General features: G+C 40.6%; 1 protein-coding gene and 1 long non-coding RNA gene across 5 annotated transcripts in view; both read right to left on the bottom strand.

Moving 5' to 3' along the window:
- The window catches only part of dati (zinc finger protein datilografo), a 65,767-nt gene that overhangs the window by 19,020 nt on the left and 20,529 nt on the right, over window positions 1-26,218 (bottom strand). For all 4 annotated transcript variants that reach the window (XM_043213332.2, XM_043213336.2, XM_043213334.2 and 1 more), the window contains 2 exons: window positions 1,286-1,470; window positions 1,003-1,168 (listed from right to left, as the gene is read on the bottom strand). In XM_043213332.2, the coding sequence (XP_043069267.1) occupies window positions 1,003-1,168; window positions 1,286-1,470 (351 nt within the window). The remainder of the gene's footprint in view (window positions 1-1,002; window positions 1,169-1,285; window positions 1,471-26,218) is intronic.
- On the bottom strand, window positions 1,561-25,900 carry LOC138926817 (uncharacterized). Its single transcript, XR_011443495.1, has 3 exons — window positions 25,747-25,900; window positions 1,917-1,953; window positions 1,561-1,862 (listed from the first exon to the last, which is right to left on the bottom strand). It is a non-coding gene; the product is annotated as an uncharacterized lncRNA (long non-coding RNA).

The raw sequence follows: 26,218 nt of genomic DNA, 5'->3' as shown, positions 1-26,218 counted from the left end.
TACAGGCAAATATGCATAGTTGTATCGGACATTCTAGAATGCATTCGAAACAATTCGAATGCGAACTGCAACTCTAACTCATTCAATTCGGTTTTCATCCCCCAAATGTTGTGCAAGTGAGACCTACACAGTCGCACTCACTCATTCATTTTTTTTCGTCTCAGCATTCTATCTCACTGAATTCAATTTCAAGGTTGTGCATTTGAATGTCGTTTTTTAGCTATTCATGCAGACCTCTAGTTTACATACGTATGTACGTTTAAATGAGATTAATTATTGCTATTTCTTGTATATATTTTTGAAAACAGTTTTACCTCGTCGCTAATGTAGTAACCCGTAAGTTCCCCCTCAATAAGGACAGGTTATTTCCAATTTAGATTATAGGACAATTGATTTATTTAAGTAATAATCGTGTCGCGTCTGCTCCGCACACTCGGTCATTTACAACTAACTCTCCCCCTGCTCTGTCACTCCGCTTGCGCTCTCCTTGCCATTCTCACCGCTCTCCTGCATGACATCGCCGCTCATTGCCGGCTCCCACAATAGCCATATTCTCGATCATAGCTTTGGATCACAGTCACCAGCTAATATAAAGTGGTTACGCAGTATGTTGAAGAAGTCCATAAATTCCTTTTCATTTCTTAAGCAACAAAAGTAGATATATTTAGCGAATTGATTCCTACAAACCCTATTCAAATTTGTTTCAAATGTTTTCCATGTTCTCCCTCCTCAACAAATCGCTTATTTCTGTAGCGCAAGAACAGGAATGTATTTTGAAAAACTTTTGGTGTCAAACTATTTTTACAGTTAATTTATATCTGAAAAACCAGATATATTCTTTGTCGATCCCCATACTAAAATGTTTAAATACGTGGATATTAAAGACTATCAGAGATAGAATTACCCGAATTACTCGGATCCGGCCGAAGACAGCTTTTCTTTCTTGATTTTTATTATTAAACATAATTGAAATATTTTACTTTATTTGATTTTATTTCTTACCTGATACACCATGTGCAGAACTTTTTTCCTTATGAACCAGTTTCATGTGGTCCACAAGGGCCTCAGTACCAAGGAAGAGCTTGTGACACACAGGACAAGATGTGGCGTTCGGACCACCAATAAGAGCTGCGTGCTGCTGCAAGACACCAAGATGCAACTGTAGCTCCTGTCAAAAAATTTCGGTGCTTAATGAATGAAGTTCAATTGATGGGATTAGGAGTGATTTTGAACAATGAGTAACCACTTTAAAGTTATACAAAAATTAAATAAACTGTATAATTACTTTAGATGTATGTGTGCGTAGACTAGATTCGGTGGCAAAACCTTTTCCGCAAATGTTGCAGTGAAAAGGTCGATTTTTAGCCCGTTCGACCTGAGCATCGTGGTTTCGTAGGTGCTGTTGCAAATTTGAGAGCTGTATAAAGGCTCGACCGCAGTCTGGCAAGTGGCACTTATAAGGGCGTTCTCCTTAAAATTAATAATTTTATTTCAATAATAAGTATTTCATAAATAATATTTTAGTATTTTATTAAATACAAAAATTTAAGGTAAGGTATATTCATTATACTTAAGTATATATTTTTTGTTGCCTTTTTTGTACCAATACTATACCCGGTACACCTAAAGTACAGTTGAGTCGATATAGCCATGTCCGTCTGACCCTATGAACGTGTGGATCTCAGAGATTATAAGAAAAATAATAATAAGTATTTGGCATAATGTCCACGCAGCTCAAGTTTGATTTAAATTTTGGTCACAGCTCCTTTCGCCCCCATAAATCGAAAATTTCTATAGCGCCAGTACAGGAAGGTTTTTTGAAAAGCTTTTGATGCCAAACTATTTCTATAGTTAATATATATCTGAAATACAAATTTCATCTAAATCGGATCCGATTTTTATAAAATATAAAATACCATCGGGCTAAAATTTTGAACACGTGGATCTTGAAGACTATAATAGATAGAAATAGAGATCATATTTAGAACTTGGGATTTTTTGATTTTCGCGCAGATCAAGTTAGTATCAAACTTTCGCCACAAATTGCGAATTTTTCTAGCGCAAGTACAAGAAATTTAATCAAAATCTGTACATTTTTAGAGGAATTATTCCCATATAAGTGTACCTAACCGATTTGGAACTGAAACTCGTATGGTATCCGCGCAGATAAAGTTTGTGTCAAAATGTTGCCCCCAAAACAGAAATCTCATAGTAGCGCCAGTTCGTTCATGTTTTTGGAGAATGTTTTGGTGCTAATGGCTAATCTAGACACACAAATAAAAAATGTGCCAAGCCGGATAATATATTATATTATATATAATATAATATATCTGCTTCCCTACTGAATCGGTAGTATGGCCCAAGATCAAAAGTATGCAACAAAAAATTTCATGCGAAGAATCTAAAACTCTAATTAACTCAACCTCGATTGCAATGAACCTAAACGACGTTCGCACACAACTTCAACGTAGGAAAAACGAAAGACGGCTCTCAGTACAAAGAAACAACGCATACTTCTCTTTTAAAGCAACCGAAAATAATGCAAGCTCTGATCAAGCGCGGTCAATTATTTCCAACTTGACCGAAATCTTAAACATAGAGAGCAAGAGAGCGCGTTCTTGCTCCCCTCGCTACCATCAATTCCTCTGCAGCCAAAAAGCACAGTAACTAGCAACGCAATTTCTTTAACAACTTCAACCGTAACAACAATAACGACATATAGCGCGTTTAACGACATCATCACTTAGATGCGCAAATATCAACACGTCGGACGCTGGGCTGCCCCAAAAACAGAATAAAAACAATGCAGATGGGTGTGGATCGCTACATCCAAATCAAAAGGAAGCTGAGCCTCCTAAATTCTCAAATCAAAATAGCCCGTGGCAATGCTAGCCTAGCTGCAATAGAAACGGCCATGAGCTCAAACCGATTTAAAATGTTGGCAGACGCCTATGAGGCTGAGACGGCTGAATTTACTGAAGTCGGAAGAAAAGGAAGCCAAAGTCTTCACCTATTTATAAAGGAGAAAAAAGTTCCATTGTTCTTCTCAACAAAATAGTTGATCTTTTTGGCAAGGATAACTTCCGCATAGATAAAGTCATAAGATTACGATAGTTGTATCGAAATCTTACCGAGAATAAAAATAACTTTTACACGTATTTACACGTATGAACCGAACAAACGCAGTGGCCCGGTACAATACGCGAACTGCCAAGAATATGGCCATACACGGTCATAAAGTAAACAGCGCCCGGTGTGGGTAGTTTATGGAGAGCTTCATGACTCTGCACACTGCGGAGTTAGCCAAAATGGCTGCAAATCGAACAAGTTTGGCTACTGCGGTGGAAATTAACTATAGAGACTGCCCAATCTACAGGGAGCTGAAAAGTCACATCCATCAGAGAGGAATTACTGCCCGCACCCAAAATAAACAGTTGATAGCCTCGGGATCAAACCCTGAAGTCTTCTTTTCGGCAGCAGCCAGATCCTCACTACGATCCATAAGCACTGACAAAAATGTGACATACGCAAGCGCTTTAAAATCAGAACTTCTGCCCTACTGCTGCTTTATTCTACGGAACAAATTATCCAGACGATGGGACTGGAATCCTACTGAAATCAGAAGCCGTATTAAGCACCAGTATCATAACGAATTTGCTAAAAACAGAGCCAGCACGTGTGCCAACCACATTAAAAAAGTCTTCAAACCAAATCACGCCACTAGTGCGTTTACTTTGCCCACTTTACCATATGAGCCTCAGCTTCAATATGAGCCAATTGAGTTTTGCCCAAAAAAAATCGTTAGCTTCGTTAACATCATCAAAAATCAACTAAATCCAAAAAAATCCGATAAATATTGTGCCGTTTGCACTATTTCCCAGCTTTTCAATGCCATTTGGGCACTTTTAACTGAGATGGAAAAAGTCAATTTTAATAATGATAGCAAAGCCGGGATAAGTCCACACAATCAAGTCGTATAGACCTCTAAAACTATTTTCATGCTTATTTAAACTCTTTGTGAAAAATGTGTATTGACTCGGATAAACACATATCTAAGAATCCAGGAAGGAATCTTCCCACATCAATTTGGGTTTCGTGAAAAGCACAGATATATTGAGCAGGTTAACCGGATAACATAAGAAATTAGGAACGCGTACGAAAAACGAGAGTACAGTACTGCAATATTTTTAGATGTCTATCAAGCATTCGATAGAGTCTGGCTGGATGGTCTAATATACAATATCAAGACAATGATATCCCTAAACCACCCACAAGCTCTTAGAGTCTTACCTTTACGATAAAAAATGTTCTATGAGGAAAAAAAAAACCACAGTAAAACTGCCCAATAAACATTAAATAACACTCTACTCCCGCAAGCAAACGAAGTGACATACATATCTAGAAGTACACCTCGACAGAAGACTCACATGGGGCCGGCACATTGCAGCCAAAAGAACACACCTAAAGCAAATAGCCAGCAGCCGTCATTGGCTTATCAACGCTCAGTCTTTCCTTAGCCTTAGATATTAAGTCTTGCTGCATAGCTCGGTACTAAAACCTATGTGGATGTATGGCTCACAGTTATGGGAAAATGCCAGCAATAGCAATATTGATATAGTCCATAATAAAGTCGAGCATAATAAAGCGGGCACCGTGGTACGTTCGCAACGAATACATACATCGCGATACATACATAATCATCCTACCAGTCAAAGATGTGACCGCAGAAGAGAAGGAAAAGTAATTTGCCAAGCTTTTGTTGCATCCTAACCACCTGGCGAGATGTGCAACAAGGTTGAGCAACCAATCACGTCATCGAGGCAATGACTTACCCTCCCAGCGACCGACTTGAGGGACGCGACAAAAAATTGTATCCGGAATTTTAATTAGTTGGCGTTTTTGTGTAAAAACCTTGTAGTCTTGTATGCTTGAGGATTTGCAGAGGATGAGCCAGGCTTTATAGAACCAATGATCTGCAAGCTTCAAAACGGACCGCTTATTGTCCGCCTGAAAGATTTGGAAGGACTTGTATCGGAGTTTAGGTCAGGCATAGGGAGCTGGCGGAGCTGAACCTCGAAGATCTGAGAAATTCAGCGATCGAAACAGCGATCGTCACCCCAAAGCTCACAGACCATCATCCCAGCGTTGATGTCACCTGTTGGAACGTTCAAGGTGTTTTGAAGCTTGTAGATCATAGGTTCTATCTTCCTCAAAGAATAGATCAGTTGATCAGCGCGAGCTTATTTTATGAGCTGCTCTGCGAAGAAAAAATCCACTTGGGCCCTGGCACACCGGTGTTACATAGCCCTTCAAGAAGATATTGAAAATCTGATGTGTATTTCCTATCCTATATTTTCTATGCATTTCCTAGTACTATCATTAGTACTATCAAGGATTATAAAGTAAATAAATATGACATCTCATAAAAACAAAAATATTCTTTGGCGGGTTCCAGCGCTGGAACCCGCTAGTACAAGTGTGTTCCACAGCGTGACAAGTTAAGTTTTAGAAAATTTTCGTGCGATAACGAATAAGTGGTAGAGTGCTTAGCTGATGTGCAGAGTGAAACGAGTTCAAATCAACCTCGAGACATACACTTTTTCTACCCTTGCAGAGGGTATTATAATTTTGTCCAAAAGTGTGCAACGCAGTTATATATATTCTTGACCAGGATCACCTCCTGAGTTGATATAAGCATGTCCGTCTGTCCTTCTGACCGTCTGTCTGTTTCTACGCAAACTAGTCTCTCAGTTTTAAAGCTATTGTCTTCTATCTGCCAAATTTCATCAGGATCGGTCGACTATATCCTACAGCTTCCATATAAATGAACGATCGAAAACGACCCAACTTTCGTGTTTTTGAAAATAGAAAGCTGGAACTTAGTACAGTGTCATTTGATCCAACCTACCAAATTTCATAACGATCGGCCGACTATATCCTATAGCTGCCATATAACTGATTGATCGGAAATGGTATAACTTTTGTGTTTTTAAAATTAGAGAGTTCGGATTTTGCATGAGTGCTAATTTTAAAATAATACGACTTATCAAATTTTATACGGATCGACCGTCTATATCTTATAACTGCCATATAACTGAACGATCGGAAGTGACCCAACTTTTTTGATTTTGAAGATAGAAAGCTGGAACTTAGTACAGATTCTATTTTTGCTCAGTTAACCCGACCTATTAAATTTCATAAGGATCGGCAGACTATATACTATAGCTGCCATATAATTGAACGATCGGAAATGGTATTTGGTATCCATAGACCCGTCTCGCGTAGCCTAATTGCCAACAGCGTGGCTATCTTGGCCCCCACTATCTCTACAGGTAAAAGGTCGAGTATGAAGTCTAGGGCGTCTGTCGGTGTGGTACGTAGGCTGCCTGTAATGCAGACCTACGCCATCCTTTGCGTTTTCCTAAATCTCTCTCTACATGTGGACCACCAGACCACCACCCCGTAGAAAAGGATGGGTCTTATGACCGCTGTGTAAAGCCATCTGACTATCTTTGGGGACATTCCCCATTTGAGGCCAATGGCTTTTCGCCATATATAGAGCCCGATTGTTGCCTTGTTAGCTCTATCCATAGTGTTTGACTTCCAGTCCAGTTTCCTGCCTAGCGTAATCCCTAGGTACTTGGGGCTACCACTGAGGGAGAGTGTTTCTCCTGATAGTTTTGGAAGCCCTAAATTTGGTATTTTGTACTTCTTAGTGAGGTGGACAAGCTCGGTTTTGGATGGGTTTACACCTAGTCCATTCCTTACTGCCCATGTTGAGAGAACCCTAATTTTTTTCGTCATGCGGTCGCTTAGAGTCTGGAGAAAATTTCCAGAGGAGGCAATTGCGACATCATCTGCATAGCAATAACCTTGCAACCACACCCTTTTAGGGATCGTATTAGGCTATTAATTGCCACGTCCTACAGTAGGGGTGAGAGTACACATCCTTGCGGAGAACCTCTTCTGACGTATCTTTGAATATATTCTCCTCCTAATGACGTCTCAACAGTCCTGTTTACCAAGATCTGCTTTATAAGGCGTACGGATTGATCGTCTGTTCCTAAGTGCTTTTTCGACGAACGTAGTGATCTCGTGGAGTGCCGTCTCCGTAGATCGGCCCTTCCTATACGCATGCTGTGATCCCGAGATATCATCGGTTTGATGGTAAGCTTAATGTGGAGTCTGATTATGGTCTCCATTGTCTTGAGGAGGAAGGACGACAGGCTTAAAGGTCTGAAGTCCTTAGGGGTTCAGTGCTATGGTTTTCCCGCTTTGGGTATGAATACGACCACACTTCGTCCGCAACCACATTGCGGGTACCATGCCTATTCTGAAAAATGCTGAGAAAGCTTTCCTGACCCATGACCTAAGATTGAGTCCGGCTTTGATTAATTGTGCCGGGACAATGCCATCTGGGCCTGGGGGTTTGAAAGGCTTGAAGCTGTTTATCGCCCAGCTGAGATACGTATCACTCAATAGGTATTCGATAGAGAGATAGATAGTGGGGGCCAAGATAGCCACGCTGTTGGCAATTAGGCTACGCGAGACGGGTCTATGGAAATGGACCGACTATGGGTATACCAAGTTGGACCGTGATGTAGGTGCACGCCAACGGGGTCTACAGACTACTGTATACCTGTTAATCATCCCACCATAAAACCCGCCGGTTCCTCACACCAGCCGGTTCCCTCCATTTTACAAAGACGGTTCAAAATTGAATAGCCAGATGTGAGGCGGTTAACACTGCGAGCGGCTGTGTCTAAATGAGTCCTTCAGACTCCCCGACAACTGTAGTGTGTTCCAAGCAGAAGTAATAGCTATCGAGGAGGAAGGACGACAGGCTTAAAGGTCTGAAGTCCTTAGGGGTTCAGTGCTATGGTTTTCCCGCTTTGGGTATGAATACGACCACACTCCGTCCGCAACCACATTGCGGGTACCATGCCTATTCTGAAAAATGCTGAGAAAGCTTTCCTGACCCATGACCTAAGATTGAGTCCGGCTTTGATTAATTGTGCTTAGATCCCCAGCACTTACTGCCAATCAAGACAAAATCTGTATCTTTTCAGACGGTCAATCGGCACTCAAAGCCCTTGACGGATTTTCATCCAACTCCAGGACAGTGAATGACTGTCGCAGATCTCTTAACGAGATGGCAGAAATGTATGCCATCCACCTCATATGGGCGCCCGGACATAGGGACCACGAGGGAAATCGCGCCGCTGTCGAACTAACAAAGGCAGGTACTACCAATCCTCTCATCCCAGAGAAAGAACCAGTAGGCATTCCCTTAGCTACGTGTAGGCTAAAATGCAGGGATCACATTGACCGATGCTTATCGCCCTCAATAGGCAGGACTGCAGTCTGGCCGTCAAGGCCATCACGGGACATTGGTTAATAGGAGCACACGCGGCTAGATTAGCGGTGCCACACTATGGTTACTGCAGGAGCTGTGGAGATGTAGAAGAGGAAGAGACAGTCGCACACCTCCTGTGTCATTGCCCTGCGCTGGGGCGCAGCCGGCTCAAATTCTTGGGTGCAGCAGCAGTCACGGACCTAACAGACCTTGAGGAGATCGCTCCACGCAGACTCGTAGCCTTCATCCGTAAATCTGAATAGGACCGCGAGTTGCCGCAGGAAAGACAGCATAATCTTGGGCACATTAGTAGATAGGGGGGGGAGGTCCCCATTGTAGGCTCAAGTGGATGGGGGTGTCAGTGACTCCCCGCCTTAACCTAACCTAACGTAACAACTCTATAAATTACGCTCAAAAAATCAAAAATACTATTTGTCCACTACCACATCGGCGCATTTAAAACAGAAACAAGAAATTGAAATTTAGAAGCCAAACATTTTTAACGCCGTCGTGCGAGAAGTGATACATACATACGAACGCGCACATTTTTTTTGACGCATACATACATGTCAAGAGTTTTAAAAATAGAATCGTATGCATGTGCGTTCCCCCCTCACCAACAAGCTCGACGAAAAAAGTTGACCGTTTAGGACCCTGATGTCCCATCTATGTAATTTATAATCTTTTGTTCATAACTTATAGCTGTCATAAAACTGATTGATCGGAAAGGCCATAACTTCAGTGTTTTAAGAGCTATAGCGTTGGGATTTTCTATATCAAATAGAAACTCTCTCACTTACTCTTAAGCGAACGGTCGTGTTTTTTTTGTGCGCCTTGCGTTTATGAGAAATATTGTCGTAAACCAGTGTTTTCTTACTTGAGAATAGAATTTTAAGAATTTTTCATCTTAAGCCTCATTACTTCCCGTGTGCTGGGGTATATTTGGAGGCGAATTAATAATTTGTTAAATTCGCTCAACATAGCTCAGCTCTGCTTCATTCTCTTCTTTTGAATTTTGTTTTCTTTCGTGTGCAATAGAAGTCTTATCTCTATTTAAGTAACTTTCTTTCGCACTCTCGGTCAAAGCTCCAGCTTCGGCTCCTATTTGGCACAGTGGTTTAAGGTCTCCTGGTTTTTTAACTTTTTACATATTTTTTTTTTATATTCTTAATCCCCTCATCCCAGCCTACCATCTATTGCGGGCTATGTAAAAAAGTCGTATACGCCAAGTGTGCCGGATTCACTGCCTCAGTTTCGGATAATATTTCCCGTAGGTCTGGTTAACACTATTGTTGTGATAATTGTCGTGCTGTCCAAGACGAAATTAGGTCTTTGATGAGACAGACTAAGAATGGATTTAAAGAGCTAATCGCTGGTTTTCGTAAAATCGATGACCAGCTCTGTGCGCTTCACACTCAGTTCAGCTGCTAAATGAGTCCCCTAAGCGTAAGAAATCCACTGTTTATGATCCGCCTCAGCCTGCTCAGCCGACATCAACGTAGCCGCTCATATCTCTGACCCCAACTAGGGCTAGAACTGAGAGCGATTGGCCGTCTGAACTTCTCAGTGCATATGAGCAATAGTCCGATATGTCCTCCCTTCGAGTGACACCATAGGTCCTAGTAAACGAAACCCCCGTTAGAGTCACCCAACAGGGTATTCCACAGCTCGGACCACCGCTACCGAATAATGCTGCAGTTTTCGTGTATTTACACAGACTTTAGAATGTGATTTGAAAAAGAATTTGATTTTGTCAATCACTTACTCCTGTTGAGTAAACTGTATGCTGGGATTTTCTAAAGCCTTGACATGAATCGACAGATACTTTTTTTTTTTTAACGTTGCTTTTATTTCTTGAATCTTCTCTTTGCGAGACTAACCAGAGGTGTATCAAATCTTATATTTTTTTAACTTAACTAACAGTCATATTGACTGATACGAAGTAAGACGGCCCTAAAAATCGATTGCTGGGTTGGGTGGTCGTTGCGTCTTAGGCGGAATACGCTAGAAACCCGAGTCAATCCCCGAGCGAGAAAATTTGGGTGCGAAGACAGTTTTTCTTTGTATGACTCTTTTTGCTTCTGGATTTCGTCTTTCATTGCGAGGATGCCCAGATCCCGGTGGATGTTTTCGTTGCGAACATACCAAGGTGCCCCTGTGATAGTTCTCAACATTTTTGATTGTGTTAGTTATGCGCTCATAGAAATATCTGCAGTATACATAACATATAGACACCGGCCGAGTGCGCTTCCTTGTGGAACTCCAGCTTCGATGGTGTAGTCGCCGAAGTAGCTGCGTTGCATCTAAATGAGAATACCCTATTGTAGAAGTATGATTCCAGTAGCTTGTGGGTGTATGTTGACAAATACGTTTTAATTTTGTGCATGAGTCCGATGAGCGAAACTCGGTCTAAAGCTTAGGATACGTCGAGGAAAATAGCGCTGCACTATTCTCGCTGTTCGAAGGCTGAGCGTATTTCGGATGTTAATCTGTTCACTTGTTCGATGGTTCCGTGGTTTCTTCGAAAGCCAAATTGGTGTGTCGGGATAATATTGCAAACTTCCAGATGTGGTTTTATGCAAGTTAACAAGCATTTTTCAAACAATTTAGACAAACAAGATAGAAGGCTTATTTTTCTGTATGATGACTTCGGTATCATTATAATGATGGATATCTTTCACTTTTTTGGGAAATAGCCAAGATTAATGATTACATTAAATAGTTTGCAGACGACCTCTATACCGTATTTTGGAAGTTCAATCAGCATCTTTCGGGTCAATAGGTCACCACCGGGAGCCTTTTTTGGTTTTAGCTCTCTTATGACTTTTTCGATTTCGTTCGGCCGGAATGAAGGTGCGGCTGGCTGAAGGGAGGACTCTGGCTGAATTACTGGCAGGAGGAATGAATTTGAGGCTGGGTTGGCTGGAAGACACTTTCGAGATGTGTGGCGAATGTTTCAGCTCGGTCTTCGTCGCTGCGAGCCCAGCATCCCGAAGAATTCCTTATCGGGGTGGCCGTTTCAATTGGGGCGCTAAGATTTGGGTGGGCCCTCCGCAGGGGGTACTTTGTGCTTGTTGGTGAGAGATTCTGGATGTACCTCAGCTGTGCATTTTCTTCCTGTTGGTGAAGAGCCAGTGAGTGATCGGGTGATCGGGTTGCTTCCTTAAGGCGTTGTTTTGAAGCTGGTGATCTGCTGTTTTGCCCATCACGACGCGTGCGTCTCTTTTCTCGCACGAGCTGTTCGATTTACTGATTAGATTCGAAGTATTTGTTTCGGTCTACTTCTTTCCCATGAGGAGTAGAGATTATAGCTGCCGCAACGAGTACTTGTTCCAGGGCGCTCGTAGTGTAGTCGATGTCCGATTCCATGTTAAATTCCGGGGCGATTTCTATGTGGGCACTCACGTACTTTTTGTATTTTAGCCAGTTCGTTTTTGACGTTTCTGGGCTTTTATTTCTGGGCTTTGAAGAAGCGTTAGAAGCACAGGCGAGTGGTCTGATGATAAGTCCGAGACTGCTTTGGCGCTTATTAGATTGCGAGGTATGTTTTTTGTCACTGCAAAAGCAATAAGGTTTGGGAGCTTTCGTGAGTCTGTTGGCCAGTATGTGGGACTTCCAGGAGAAACGTTGTCCAGTTTATTTTTCACATTTATAATTGCATTGTACAATTGTCTTCCTTTGGGAGTCACTAGACGTGATCCCCAGTGCGTATGTTTGGCGTTGTAGTCTCCTGCGGCTATAAATCGATCCCCAAGTGAATTGTAGAAGTCCATAAATTGGCCTTCCGAGATTGAGAACCGAGGAGGGCAGTAAACGGCAGCGATTGAAAGGATTCCGTTGCTTGACTGAATTTGTATCGATGTAGCCCGCAAAAAGTTTGTTGCAAACCTTTTGTGAAAATGGTGTTTAATGCGTTCTCTGATTAGAACTCCAGTTCCGCCGCGGGCTTTCCCATCTGAATGATCTGTGCGGTAGATTGTGTAGCTTTTTATATGAAAGTTGTATTTGTGTGTAAGATGCGTTTCCACCAGTAGCGTAACGTCAATATGGTTTTCGGTTAAGAATTGTGAAAATTCTAGTTTCTGCCGTGAGACACCATTGGCGTTCCACATTGATATTCGTAGCGCCTGCATAGATTATTTAGACTGTTGTGCTACGAGCAGCTGTATCACCATGTTCTGGTTTTGAACAAGCGTTTGCATGGTCGTTTTCATGAATGACATAAGCTCCATCATACTTTGTTGGAGGGTAAGCATCATAGTTTCCGTTTTGCTGTGTGGCTGTTCTGGGGCCTGTTGAGCGCTTTGGGAGTTAGGCTGAATTGGAATTTCCCTTCCAGATCGTAAAGCATCGGCATAGGAGAAGCAGTTGGTGGTGTTTAGTCGACCGAATGAGGATCTCGCAGCTTTGGCGAAGAAGACGTCTGGCGTAGCTTTTGACGCAATGTACGCATTCTGTGGATTTTGGTTGAGCGTTGCGGTCGCTTGACGCATGCGACTCTTTAACTCCTTATAAACCATACATCCTCTATAGTTTGCCGTATGGTTGCCTCCGCAGTTTCCACATTTTTTCACGGTACTGTCCTTGTTTGTAGTGCAGTAAGCGGACTTGTGGGCGTCCACGCAGACACGCAGTAAGACCTTTTGTGACCATACTCTTAACAATTAGTGCATTGCACAGGATCGTTGCGTTTATGTGGCTTTGCAGGTGCAAAAGATATTGCAGGTTGTAGATTGGGTGGACTTCGTTCTTCTTCAGCGACCTGCTTTCTGGCTCGAGCTCGACCTTGAAGAGGTGTTATGGCTTTTTATCTTTATTTAGAATTTTAATAACATTCTTGGCGGCGAAGCCCTTTTCTTTCAGGACGGTTTTTATTTCCGCGGCGGTAACATCAGGTTCTATTCCCTTTACTACTACTTGTAGGCCCTTACTGCTTTTTAGCTGGTACGTGTAATACTTTTTCTGTACAGTGTCCAGATATTTGGACACGATACGGAAGTGCTTTTCAGTCTTGGTTTGCACCTTTGTTTCATGGATGTTCCCTTTGATAAGCGGAACAACATGAAAGTTGTCACCGTTCCCGATCAACGACTCAATTTTGTTGACCAGGGCACTCGAGCTTTTCTCCCTAATATAGATTGGAGGGGGCTTGGGTTTTTTTGCGGTGTCTTGGGCTGGTTGGTTTTCCTCAACCTCCGCCAGAAGGGCAAATCTGTTAGTAGTGGATCTGTCTGGTTCTTTATCGATCTTCAGGACACGGTTAATTTTTGGTTTATTGCCTGTCGGATAATTCTGCGGGCTAAGCTTGCGCTTAATTTGGATGTAGAGATCCATTCCAGTCTGTGTGGCCGTGGCCGCTTTGGCACTATCCGAAGTTTTTGTTTTTGTACTCGCTGTAGTCGTTGACGTCGCGGTACTTTGAGTTGCAGCGGTTGTCGCTGTTATTTCAGAAATTGTGGCACTGCTAATTGTTGTTGCGAAATTTGTTTCCGATATTGGAGGGGGGGTTTTTCAAACTCCATCGCGGGAGTCGGAGTGAGCAGAGCGGGTGAGCAATGCACTGGTTTTGGCTTAGCACATCACGACTGTTACAAAAAGCTTGTCTATTGCTTTTAATAAATTGTAGTTCAGCGTCTTTTCGCTTATATTGGGTTACCCGGTTTTTTGATTAGCTGTATTATGGTGCAGTTTTCCCGGAGCCCGGACAAAGCACGTCCGCTCAGTTCGGTAGTTCGATGGTAATTGACAGCTTCTTAGATGGAAGAACAAAGAGAGTCTTATTTAAGAATATACATTCCCGTTTGGTCCGTTTGGCGTCCCTCAAAGAATTCATATTATTTACTATTTTTAGTAATGACTTTCCCCCTGCTTTAACGAACTCCCTAGTTCTTATGTATGCAGATAATGTTAAGCTTTGCCTTCAGTACAAATCCATCTCTGCCCAAATGCAATCCTCAGTCCGATCTTGAAATCTTTCAAAAATTGTGTTTTACAAATTATTTAATACATAATGGATTAAAAGGCAAGCCTATGCCTTTTTATCGTTCTCTGCAGGGTACGTATACTCTCTATGGGATCGCCTTAGAGAATTTAACTCAGGTTAATGATCTCGGCGTCCTATAAGACACCAAACTTAAATTTTCCGACCAAATTTCCACAATGGTTAATAAGGCTAAAGGAGCCCTTGGTTTCATTAACAGATTGTCGAAAGAATTAAGCGACCGCTACATAACTAAGACCTTATTCATTTCTTCGTTCCGTCTGATACTGGTGTACAGTTCATGAGTCTGGAGTGCCCAAAATGGAGTACTTCAAGACCGCATATAATCCGTATAAAAGAATGTGAGGAGAGTTAGTCTCCCCCACGCTCCTGCCAACGTTAAATTGTGGCGAGCGGAAGCAGAAAAAACAGTTCGTTTCAAGAATTACTTAACATTTTCACTTAGAGGTCTTAACTGGGATGCAAATCTTCATCTTCCATACTATAGTAGCAGACTTCTACTAATAAACTTACCAAGCTTTACTAATAGTAGGACAATGATGGCTGTAGTTTTTCTACATAACCTAATCAATGGGGATGTAGATAGCCAGCATTTACTTACACGCTTCAATTTTAACATTCCCAATAGAAGGACAAGAAACTTTAGTGCTCTATTCCTTAGCCATTGTAGTTGGACATATACACAGCACGAACCTTTTTTTTTTTTTTTTTTTTTTTCGCGGTCTTTCAGAATTTGGAAATGGCTTGTGCATCAATAAGAGCATCAGCTAGCATTCCTGTATTCATCATAAAGCTTAGAGGCCCAGACGACCGAGGGGCGCTCAAGAAACGATTTGTTAGAGTATATTAAGTTATTTGTTAATTATTAAGCTAAGAGGAGTTAGTAAGGAAATTTAAAATTCTATATTTTAAATTAGAGGGACAGGAATGAGATGTAATAGAGTAGAGACCATTGTAGTTCGAACATAATACCCTAAAAGGGTCATGCAGTGCATATGTCGAACTACAACGGCTAAGGAACAGAGGACTAAAGTTTCGAGTCCTTCTATTAGGAATGTTGAAATTTAAGCGTGTTAGTAAATGCTGGCTATCTACATCCCCGTTAATAAGGTTATGCAGAAAAACTACACCGAGCATTGTCCTACGATTTGTTAAGCTAGGTAAGTTAATAAGTAAAAGTCTGCTACTGTAGGATGGAAGCTGAAGATTTGCATCCCAGTATAGACCTCTAAGTGCAAATATTAAAAAGTTCTTTTGTACGGATTCTATGCGGTCCTTATGTACTCCATATTGGGGACTCCAGACACATGAACCGTACTCTAGTATCGGACGGACCAAAGAAATGAATAAAGTTTTGGTTATATAGGGGTCATTAAATTCTTTTGACCACCTTTTAATAAAACCAAGGACTCCTTTAGCCTTATTAACCATTAAGGAAATATGGTCGGCAAATTTAAGTTTTATGTCTAATAGGATGCCGAGATCATTAACCTGGGTTAATTTTTCTAAGGCAATCCCATTAATGGAATACGTAGCTTGCAGAGGGCAAGAACGATAAAAAGACATATGCTTGCATTTTGATCCATTAAGTATTAGATCATTAGCTAAACACCATTTTTGAAAGTTATCAAGGTCAGACTGAAGACTGCATTGGGCAGAGATGGATTTATACTGAAGACAAAGCTTTACATCATCTGCATACATAAGAACTAGAGAGTTCGTTAAAGCAGGGGGCAAGTCGTTTATAAAAAGCGTAAATAATAACGGGCCAAGATGACTTCCTTGAGGGACGCCGGATGTAGCACGGACCAGACGGGACTGTATGTTTTTAAATAAGACTGTTGTGTCCTTCCATCTAGGTAGCTGGAGATCCACGTTAAGAGGTCTTTAGGAAAACCCAGCATATTCAGTTTACTCAACAAAAGTGAGTGATTAACTGAATCAAATGCTTTGCTGAAGTCTGTGTAAATTACATCGGTTTGATATCCCTTACAAAAGCCGTCTATGACAAAGGATGTCAACTCCAATAAGTTTGTGGTGGTGGAGCGACGCTCAATAAAGCCATGCTGACAAGGAGTGATGATCGAAGAGCAAAGGTGTTGCAAATGAGGGGTAATTAATTTTTCAAATAACTTTGGAATTGCCGACAACTTAGAGATGCCTCTGTAGTTGGCAGCATCGGACTTTTTACTTTTTTTATGTAGGGGAATTATAAATGATTCCTTCCACTTAAGGGGAAAAATCGAGGTTTCCAAAGATAAGTTGAAAAGTCTTAGAAGAGGTTTGCACAGAGCCCTGGCGCAGTATTTTAGCACACAGCCTGGTACTCCGTCGGGGCCTGGCGAATAAATGGGTTTTACCCTTAAAAGACCAGATAATAAGTTATTCTCAGAAAAAGACGGACAGAAAATAAGATTTGCTGCTTGAATGTTATATGCATAAGGCTGATTAGTCAATTTAGGAGGAGAATAAGTTGTTTGAAAAAATTCTGCGAATAGATCGGCAATGGCCTGATCCGAAGTCGCAGAGGAATTTTCAAACGTAAGCAGAGGTGAAAAAGATACGTGTTTACGCTTAGTGTTTACAAAATTATAAAACTGCTTTGGATCCTGAGTAAATTGAATCCGGCAGCGGTCAATATAATTCCTATAACATTCAGCGTTATGCACGGTAAAATTCGACCGAGCTAGTAGGTATCTTGAGAAATCAACACTACTGCAGGTTTTTTATATTTAAGTAAAAGCTTATTTTTTTTATTTTTTAGGTTAGTGAGGCACCTTGTATACCAAGGAGGATTTGTTGAAGCGGACGGATATTTCCAAGGCACACATGAGTCAAAAAATGTATTTAAAGTAAAATAAAATTTTTCTAAAGTGACATTAAGATCAGTGCACGCCAGAATATCAGACCAGTCAAATGTATCGATAAGGCTATTAAGTTTCTGAAAATCAGCTTTACGGAAACAGCGAATCTTATTTACCACGCTCGGAGACATCTGATCGATACCAGGAGTGGTTTCGGTTGAGACCTCCAGCGTGGGGTGATATGGATCCTCTGGGGCTGAAAGGGGAAAAGCTCTGGAGAGAGCGGTACCATCCGGATCAGATACAAAACATAAGTCTAAGAGCCGACCTAGCGAATTTCTAACATGATTGATCTGACCTAGGGACATGTCAAACATGCCCGCGGTGAAGTCATGGTAAGTTATAAGTGACAAAGATGGTGAGTTATCGACGTTGGACCACTTTAATTCTGGGATATTAAAGTCGCCCACCGCTACGAGTTGGTCACGATCCGTCATAAGGTCTTATGGTCTTAAGGTTTTATGGTCTTATATTCAAACTAAAATAGCCAATCGAACTACCAAACTGAGTGGACTTGCTTTCCACGAGCTTCGGGGAAACTGCAACTAATAGTTTTTTAGTAAAATAATAAAACAGTTAACCAAACAAAAAATCTGGGGTAACCCAATACAAGGGCGTCTGAACTACAATTTATTAAAAGCAATAGATAAGCTTTTTATAACAGTTGTGATGTACTAAAACAAAAACTTTTAAATTGTTTTAAATAAATAAGTGCCACGCAATGAGCTTATTGAGCAACGATCAAAAATCGTAGATTCTCAGTGAACCAAAAAAAAGGCTTCTTCTGTAACTTTTCAACTTGCAATACCGTAATGGAAAAATTGGCGATTAAGAGCAACCCGGCTCTACTGACCACTGAAAACTAAACGGCTCACCCGTTCTATTCATTCCGACTCCCGCGTCATGGAGTTTGCAGTGTGAAAATTCCCCCCCCCCCCCCCAATGGCAGAAACAAATTTTGCACCAACAACAAGCAGTGTTACAAGTTCTGCAACCACAGCGACAACAACTGCAATTCAAAATGCCGCGACGTCAATGACTACAGCGAGTAAAAAAAACAACAACCTCGGAAAGTGCCAAAGAAGCCCCTGCCACACAGACTGGAATGGATCGCTACATCCAAATTAAGCGCAAGCTTAACCCGCAGAATTATCCGACAGGCAATAAAACAAAAATTAACCGCGACCTGAAGATCGACGAAGAACCAGGCCAATCCAGTAGTAACAGATTTGCCCTAGGAAAACCAACCAGCGCAAGACACCGCAAAAAAAACCAAAGCCCCCTCCAATCTATATCAGGGAGAAAAGCTCGAGTGCCCTGGTCAACCGAATTGAGGAGTTGATCGGGAACGGTGACAACTTTCCTCCCGCTTATCAAAAGGAAAATCGATAAAACAAAGGTGCAAACCAAGACTGAAGAGCACTTCTGAATCGTGTCCAAATATCTGGAAAATGCTTAGAAAAACTATTACACGTACCAGCTGCAAAGCGGCAAGGGCCTACAAGTGGTAGTAAAGAAAATCGAACCCGATGTTACCGCCGCGGAAATAAAAACAGCCCTCAAAGAAAAGGGCTTCGCCGCCAATAATATTATTAACATTCTAAATAAAGATAAAAAGCCACAACCCCTCTTCAAGGTCGAGCTCGAGCCAGAAAGCAGGTCGCTGAAGAAGAACGAAGTCCACCCAATCTACAAGCTGCAAATTTTTTGCATCGGAGAATCGCAGTTGAAGAGCCTCATAAACGCAACGGTCCAGTGTAATGCACTAATTGCCATGAGTATGGACACACTAGGTCATACTGCACACTTCGAGCTGTCTGTCTGGCGGGGATGCCCACAACTCCGCTCACTGCACTTCAAACAAGGACAGTACCGTGAGGACATGTGGAAACTGCGGAGGCAACCATACGGCAAACTATAGAGGATGTATGGTGTACAAGGAGTTGAAGAGTCGCATGCGTCAAGCAACGCTCAACCGCAACGCTCAACCAAAATCCACAGAATACGTACATTTCGTCAAAGCTACGCCAGACGATGACGCCAAAGCTGCAAGGTGCTCATTCGTCCCCTAAACACCACCAACGGCTTCTCTCCTAAAAAGTATGATGGAGCTTATGTCATTCATGAAAACGACCATGCAAACACTTGTTCAAAACCAGTGTCGGATCAGGCAGCAGCCCACCGGTGTAATTTTAATGCTTAAATCTGTCTCGGCCGCTCAACGAACTTTCTTTAGAGAGTTTTAGTTCGGCAATGTCTAGGTCGGGCCGCCCTCTCCACTTTCGAGAGCTTTAGCTCGAGGTGAATTGTCGGGCCGCCCTCTCTGCGTATATTACTTGAGTCCCTGCATGCACCATAAGCTGGTCTATCTGCGGAACATCCGGCTTCATCTGCATGCAGGAATAAACATTTTTTATAACGTTCAAAATTGACAAATTCGTCTTTTTATTTACTGCATTGAAAACGCTCAATGACCAAACAACCAGAACAGGGTAATAAAGCTGCTCGTAGCACAACAGTCTAATTAATCTATGCAGGCTCTACGAATATCAATGTGGAACGCCAATGGTGTCTCACGGCATAAACTAAAATTGTCACAATTCTTGACCGAAAACCATATTGACGTTATGCTACTGGTGGAAACGCATCTTACAAGCAAATACAACTTTCAAATAAGAGGCAATACAACCCAGACCCCAGTTTTTGCGGTGACAAAAATCATACCTCGCAATCTAATATATGCCAAAAAGATCTTGGACTTATCATCAAACCACTCGCCTTAAACACTTCTTCAAAGCCCAGAAATAACCGAACACCCCTCTAGCCTAACGTCGCCAAAAACGATAGAACTCGCGCATAGAACTGTGCCCGCTTAGAACTCGCGCCGGAGCTTAACATGGAATCGGATATCGACTACACTACGAGCGCCCTGGCCCTCTACTCCTCAAGTGAAGGAAGTAGACCGAAACAAATACTACAAATCCAATCAGCCAATCGTGCGAGAAAATAGGCGCATGCGTCGTGATAGCCAAAACAGCAGATCACTGTTTACTGTTCAAAAGTGCAGTTCATCAGCAGATCAAAGCAACGCCTTAAGGAACATACCGTATTCATTATAATGATCCTGAAGCCTGGAAAACAAAAAATACCGTCATCGTACAGACCAATAAGCCTTCTATCTTGTTTGTCTAAATTGTTTAAAAAATGCTTGTTAATTTTCATAATACCACATCTGGAAGCTTGCAATATTGGCTTCCGAAGAAATCACGGAACCATCGAGAAAGTGAAAATATATTTACATCCGAAATACGCTCAGCCTTCGAACAGCGAGAATACTGTAGCGCTATTTTTCTTGACGTATCTCAAGTTTTTGACCGACTTTGGCTTAATGGACTCATGCACAAAATTAAAACATATTTGCCAACATACACCCACACGCTACTGTAATCATACCATTACAGTAGTGTGTTCTCAGTGAGATGCAACGCAGCTACTTCGAGCGACTACTTACATCATCATAGCTGGTGTTCCAAAAGCAAGCGCACTCAGCCCTTGTCTATATGTTTTGTTTACTGAAGATATTTCTTCGAACGCACAACTAAAAACGTCAACGTTCGCCGATCATACCTTTATCCTTAGTCGCTCCAGATGGCCAACGCAAGCAACAAACCAACAATCATCTAATAGTAGTGGAAATAATAGTCTAATAGTAGCTGTCCGACTGGGGCATTAAAATAAACGAACAAAAAACAAAATAAACGAGCACCAGTAACATAGACATCATACAGCACGCACAATCAAAAATCTTGAGAACTATCACAGGGGCACCTTGGTATGTTCGCAACGAAAACATCCACCGGGATCTGGGTATCCTCGCAGTGAAAGACGAAATCCAAAAGCAAAAAGAGTCCTCGAAAAACTGCCTTCGCACCCAAATTTCCTCGCTCGGGGATTGACTGGGTTTTCTAGCGGATCCCGCTTGCGACACAGCGACCTCCCAACCCAGCAATCAATCAACTGTTAGTTAAGTTAAAAATATAAGATTTGATACACCTCTTGTTAGTCTTGCAAAGAGAAGATTTAAGAAATAAAAGCAACGTTTAAAAAATAAAAAAATGGTCTCTACTCTATAACATCTTTTTCCTGCCCTTCAAATTTAAAATCTACTATTGGGGACTATTGGGACTCTAAGCTTTATGATGAATACAGAAATGCTAGCCGATGCACTAATTTACGCACAAGCCATTTCCAAAATTCTGAAAGAACGCGAAAATAAATTTGATAGGGTCGGCCGACTATATCCTATAGCTTCCATATAACTGAAAGATCGGTAATGACCAAACTTTTGTGTTTTTGAAGATAGTAAATTGATACTTTCTACAGATTATATTTTTTGTCAATTGATCCGACCTACCAAATTCCATAATGAATTCGACTATATCCTGTACCTGCCACATAGCTGAACGACGGAATTGGTAATTGATAAAAATACCAACTTTGTTATTTTTAAAAGAAAGAAGCTTGGGTTGGGTCCCTAAAATTTTGTATTATATTACAATTGTTTTATTTTACAATTATATATAACGATCGGACAATTTTATCCGATATTTGTGAATTATATCCGATCGAAACTTCCAGGATATGTCAATTTCAGCTCCGCCTAAAGAAAGCTATCTTTTCTTGTTTCATTTCTGATGATCCGTCGCCGTCGCAAAAAAATTCAGCCGTTCGGTTTTTGTCCATATTTCTTATTACAATAAATTACACAAAATTCTTAAAATATCGTACTTTAAGATTCAGTAGATTCCAATAAATAATAATAATAACAATAAATAAACAAGAAAGGAAAGCTAACTTCGGGCGGAGCCGAAGTTGATATACCCTTGCAGTTAAAACCGGAATATAGAATAGAATCTGTACCAAGTTTCAGCTTTCTATCTTCAAAAACACGAAAGTTGGGTCATTTCCGATCGTTCAGTTATATGGCAGCTATAGGATATAGTCGGCCGATCCTTATGAAATTTGGCATGTCGTAATGTTGCCAAAAATAGCACTCATGTCAAATTTGAACTCTCTAACTCTAAAAACACCAAAGTTATACCATTTCCGATCCATCAGTTATATGGCAGCTATAGGATATAGTCGGCCGATCCCGGTCGTTCCGACTGATATACTGCGTGCAAAGGAAAGAAGGATGTGTCCAAAGTTTCAAGACGATAGCTTTAAAACTGAGAGACTAGTTCGCGTAGAAACAGACAGACGGACATGCTCATATCAACTCAGGAGGTGATCCTGATCAAGAATATATATACTTTATAGGGTCGGAGATGTCTCCTTCACTGTGTTGCACACTTTTGGACAAAATTATAATACCCTCTGCAAGGGTATAAAAATTGGATCATTTTAATGCATTGGATTTTTAACGAATAGCAATAACTAAGCTGAGAGCATGATGATTCATACTTTTATTCTCTGTGTGATAGCGGCAGAGCTCTTGCAGAGAATTTTCCTATGCCCCTGGAATAGGGTCCTACCGACCACAGATTTAGGCATTGAGAAAGACAAAGCATAAAAATTGCAACTGGTCATTTTTAATGTGTGTATGGCAATTGTAGATAGGTGCAACTTTCACATACAGAACAAAAACTTTCATTAAAATCTCCACGTCAAAAGTTAAGTTAAAAATAATAAAGTTAAGCTTACAAAGCTTTGGTAATAAAAGCTAACTTTGGGAAGAGTTTTAAAAAAGTGCTTAGATTTGTTCAATGAGGGTTGTTTGGTTATTGAGGGTTTTCAATGCCGTAATCCGCACCAAAATACAAAGATGAATTTATGTAAATTTGAAACGTTATAAATGTTTATTTCTGCATGCAGATTAAGCCGGATGATCAACAGATAGACCAGCTTATGGTGCATGCAGAGACTCAATGTTATGTACAGAGAGGGCGGCCCGACTAGTCATTGCTAAAACTCTCTAACGACAAGCCCGTTGAGTTCAGCGACCGAAAGAGTTGAGCGGCATTTAACCGCTGTGCTGCTGCACGACCCGACAAGGGCAATATCCATGTTGTAGACCCTTAAATTCTTAATCCAGAACATCTAGGCTTAATTGCGCCTTTTTGCAAAATTCCATTTTTTTTTTTTTCCATTTTTTTTTAAAAATTCCATTCCAACAATCAGCAATGCGGTGCTGCTCAAAGTTAGGGGCCAAACAAAATTTTTGCTGGGGGTGGGACACGCCTACTTTGCATGTTTAACACTAGAAAAAAACAAGAAAGGAAAGCTAACTTCGGGCGGAGCCGAAGTTTATATACCCTTGCAGCTAAAACCGGATATATATCGCAAACATCGGATATAGTTGGCCGATCCTTATGAAATTTGGTAGGATGGATCAAAATATAATCTGTACCAAGTTCCAGCTTTCTATCTTCAAAAACACAAAAGTTGGGTCATTTCCGATCGTTCAGTTATATGGCAGCTATAGGATATAGTCGGCCGATCCTAATGAAATTTGGTAGGTTGGATCAACTAACCAAAAATAGAGTCTGTACTAAATTCCAGCTTTCTATATTCAAAAACACGAAAGTTGGGTCATTTCCGATCGTTGAGTTATATGGCAGCTATAGGATATAGTCGGCCGATCCTTATGAAATTTGGCATGTCGTATTATTTTGCCAAAAATAGCTCTCATGTCAAATTTGAACTCTCTAACTCTAAAAACACCAAAGTTATACCATTTCCGATCAATCAGTTATATGGCAGCTATAGGATATAGTCGGCCGATCCGGGCCGTTCCGACTTATATACTGCGTGCAAAGGAAAGAAGGGTGTGTGCAAAGTTTCAAGACGATAGCTTTAAAACTGAGAGACTAGTTTGCGTAGAAACAGACAGACGGACAGACGGACAGACGGACATGCTCATATCAACTCAGGAGGTGATCCTGATCAAGAATATATATACTTTATAGGGTCGGAGATGTCTCCTTCACTGCGTTGCACACTTTTGGACAAAATTATAATACCCTCTGCAAGGGTATAAAAATCCGTACAAATATCTTGCCTCGTTTGCTAGTTATTAGTTAGTGCCACAAAAACAGAGAAAATTTCCTACGATTTCCCGAAAATAAAAAGTACGACCACGCTCATTGAAGCTACCATTATTGTCATAAAAAGAAAAAAACATTTTTTATTTTTTAATTTTTACCATAAAAAAATATAAAAATTCGATTAAAAAAGCGGAACCACGCCCATTTTGCAAATATTTTAATTTTTTTGTTTTTCTCTTAATTTAGAAAACCGAATCCTTAAATGTGGGATTGTTTCTAAGTTATTAATTAATGCCGTGCAGTGGCGTGCAAGTCTGAGTACATGCTTACAACTATTAACTTTGGGCCCGCATAAAACAGTTTCTTTTATAAATATTTATTACCAATTTGAAGTTTTCAAGCTCTAGTTTTTGGGAAAACTAAATCAATTCAGTAGGGAAGCAAAAATGTTTTTACTGAATGTTTATAACTCCTCTAAAAAATGTCCGATTCAGCTCAATTGTGGGTGTAGATTAGCCATTAGAATAGTGGCAACATTTTGGCACGTTCATAATCGGATCAATAGTTTGGCGAGTTTGTCAATCGGTTTTTTGATTTCATTATTTCTTGTTTCCTTCAATCAAAAAAAAAAAAAAAAAAAAAAACTGTGAATGTTTTTTACTAAAGAGTAAGAAACTTTTGTACCGCAAATTTTTAAATTACTTCAAGTTTACGCAAAAAAATGGTAAAAAAAATTGTATTATAAAAATGATTGCTTTATAACCAGTAAAGGTATCTAAACATGCTTAACTTCGTTGGACAGTCATTTTGGACAGTAAGAATCTATTCCACTTAATAATGACCAAACCTCTATAAAATAGTTAACAAGAAAGAAAACCAAAATTAAGATCACTTAAGATCGGATATACTATCGCAAACATCGGATTAAGGTTGGGCGATCCTTATAAGAATTTCAGTATGAAACCAAATTCTTAAAACACAAAATTAAAAAAACAAAAAAACAAGAAACGACGAGTTTCCCGACTATATTATACCCTGTACTCATCTCCTCCACCCACAATTTAACTAACCTTGTGGCGCTACAACCAGATTTTTGTTTTGGGGGCTGGAAAATTTTGACACAAGCCTGCTTTGATTAGATTTATCAAAGCTTTTTAAAAGCTAAAAAAGCTCTACGATCTACGATCAGCTAATCATCAGCTGTGAACGGAAAACGCACAATATGATTTTGCAACGAGCTTTACAAAATTCTTTCGTTTTTCGCGCTTTGATTTCGAGTTCCTCGGAATATTACAATTCTTTTTTTGATTTATTAAAAGTTTGGCGTTTTATTATCGTCAAGGTATGTATGTATTACAAAAAAAATCAATGTTTGTGACCGGTCTATGAATGTATAGCTCATAAAACGTAGTGTTAATTCAGTATATTAACAAAGAGCCCGGATTAGCGTACACCTGTCTTTCGTGGAGTCGAACTTACCAGATTCAAGTGGATTCAGTCTAACTCTTTTCTTAGCCGAAAGTGTAAATCAGTGGCGTCCAAAATGTGTAATATGAACTATTACCTGCTAGCATAGCTTGCAAATAATTGTTAACCGATTCGTGCGGTCTCAAAATAAGTGTTCGTTACTGGGACTTTGAGCAAAAAGTCTGAGAGCAACCGATTGAATTGCTCGTATACAAGTTTTGCTCGGGATCAGCCGAAGAACAGTTTTTTCTGTTTTCGTTTGCTCTGCTCATTCTCGGACCGTTTGCTTGCGATCGACGATTCAAAAAGTCTTTTGTGTATGTATATGTGTATGTGAAGTTTCGTGGGTTCAACGCGTCAATTGGCTTTGTGAATCTCGCGTATAAACATTGACCTTTCAAATTTATTAAAAATGGGAAGAAAAATTAATAAAAAAGTGCATCAATTTTTTATATTACATTTTATATTACATTTTATTTTAAGC

This window comes from Drosophila bipectinata, chromosome 4, assembly GCF_030179905.1.
Source record: "Drosophila bipectinata strain 14024-0381.07 chromosome 4, DbipHiC1v2, whole genome shotgun sequence".
Lineage (NCBI taxonomy): Eukaryota > Metazoa > Arthropoda > Insecta > Diptera > Drosophilidae > Drosophila > Drosophila bipectinata.
The sequence above is the reverse complement of the archived record's forward strand: the minus strand, read 5'-3'. Positions and strand labels throughout refer to the sequence as shown.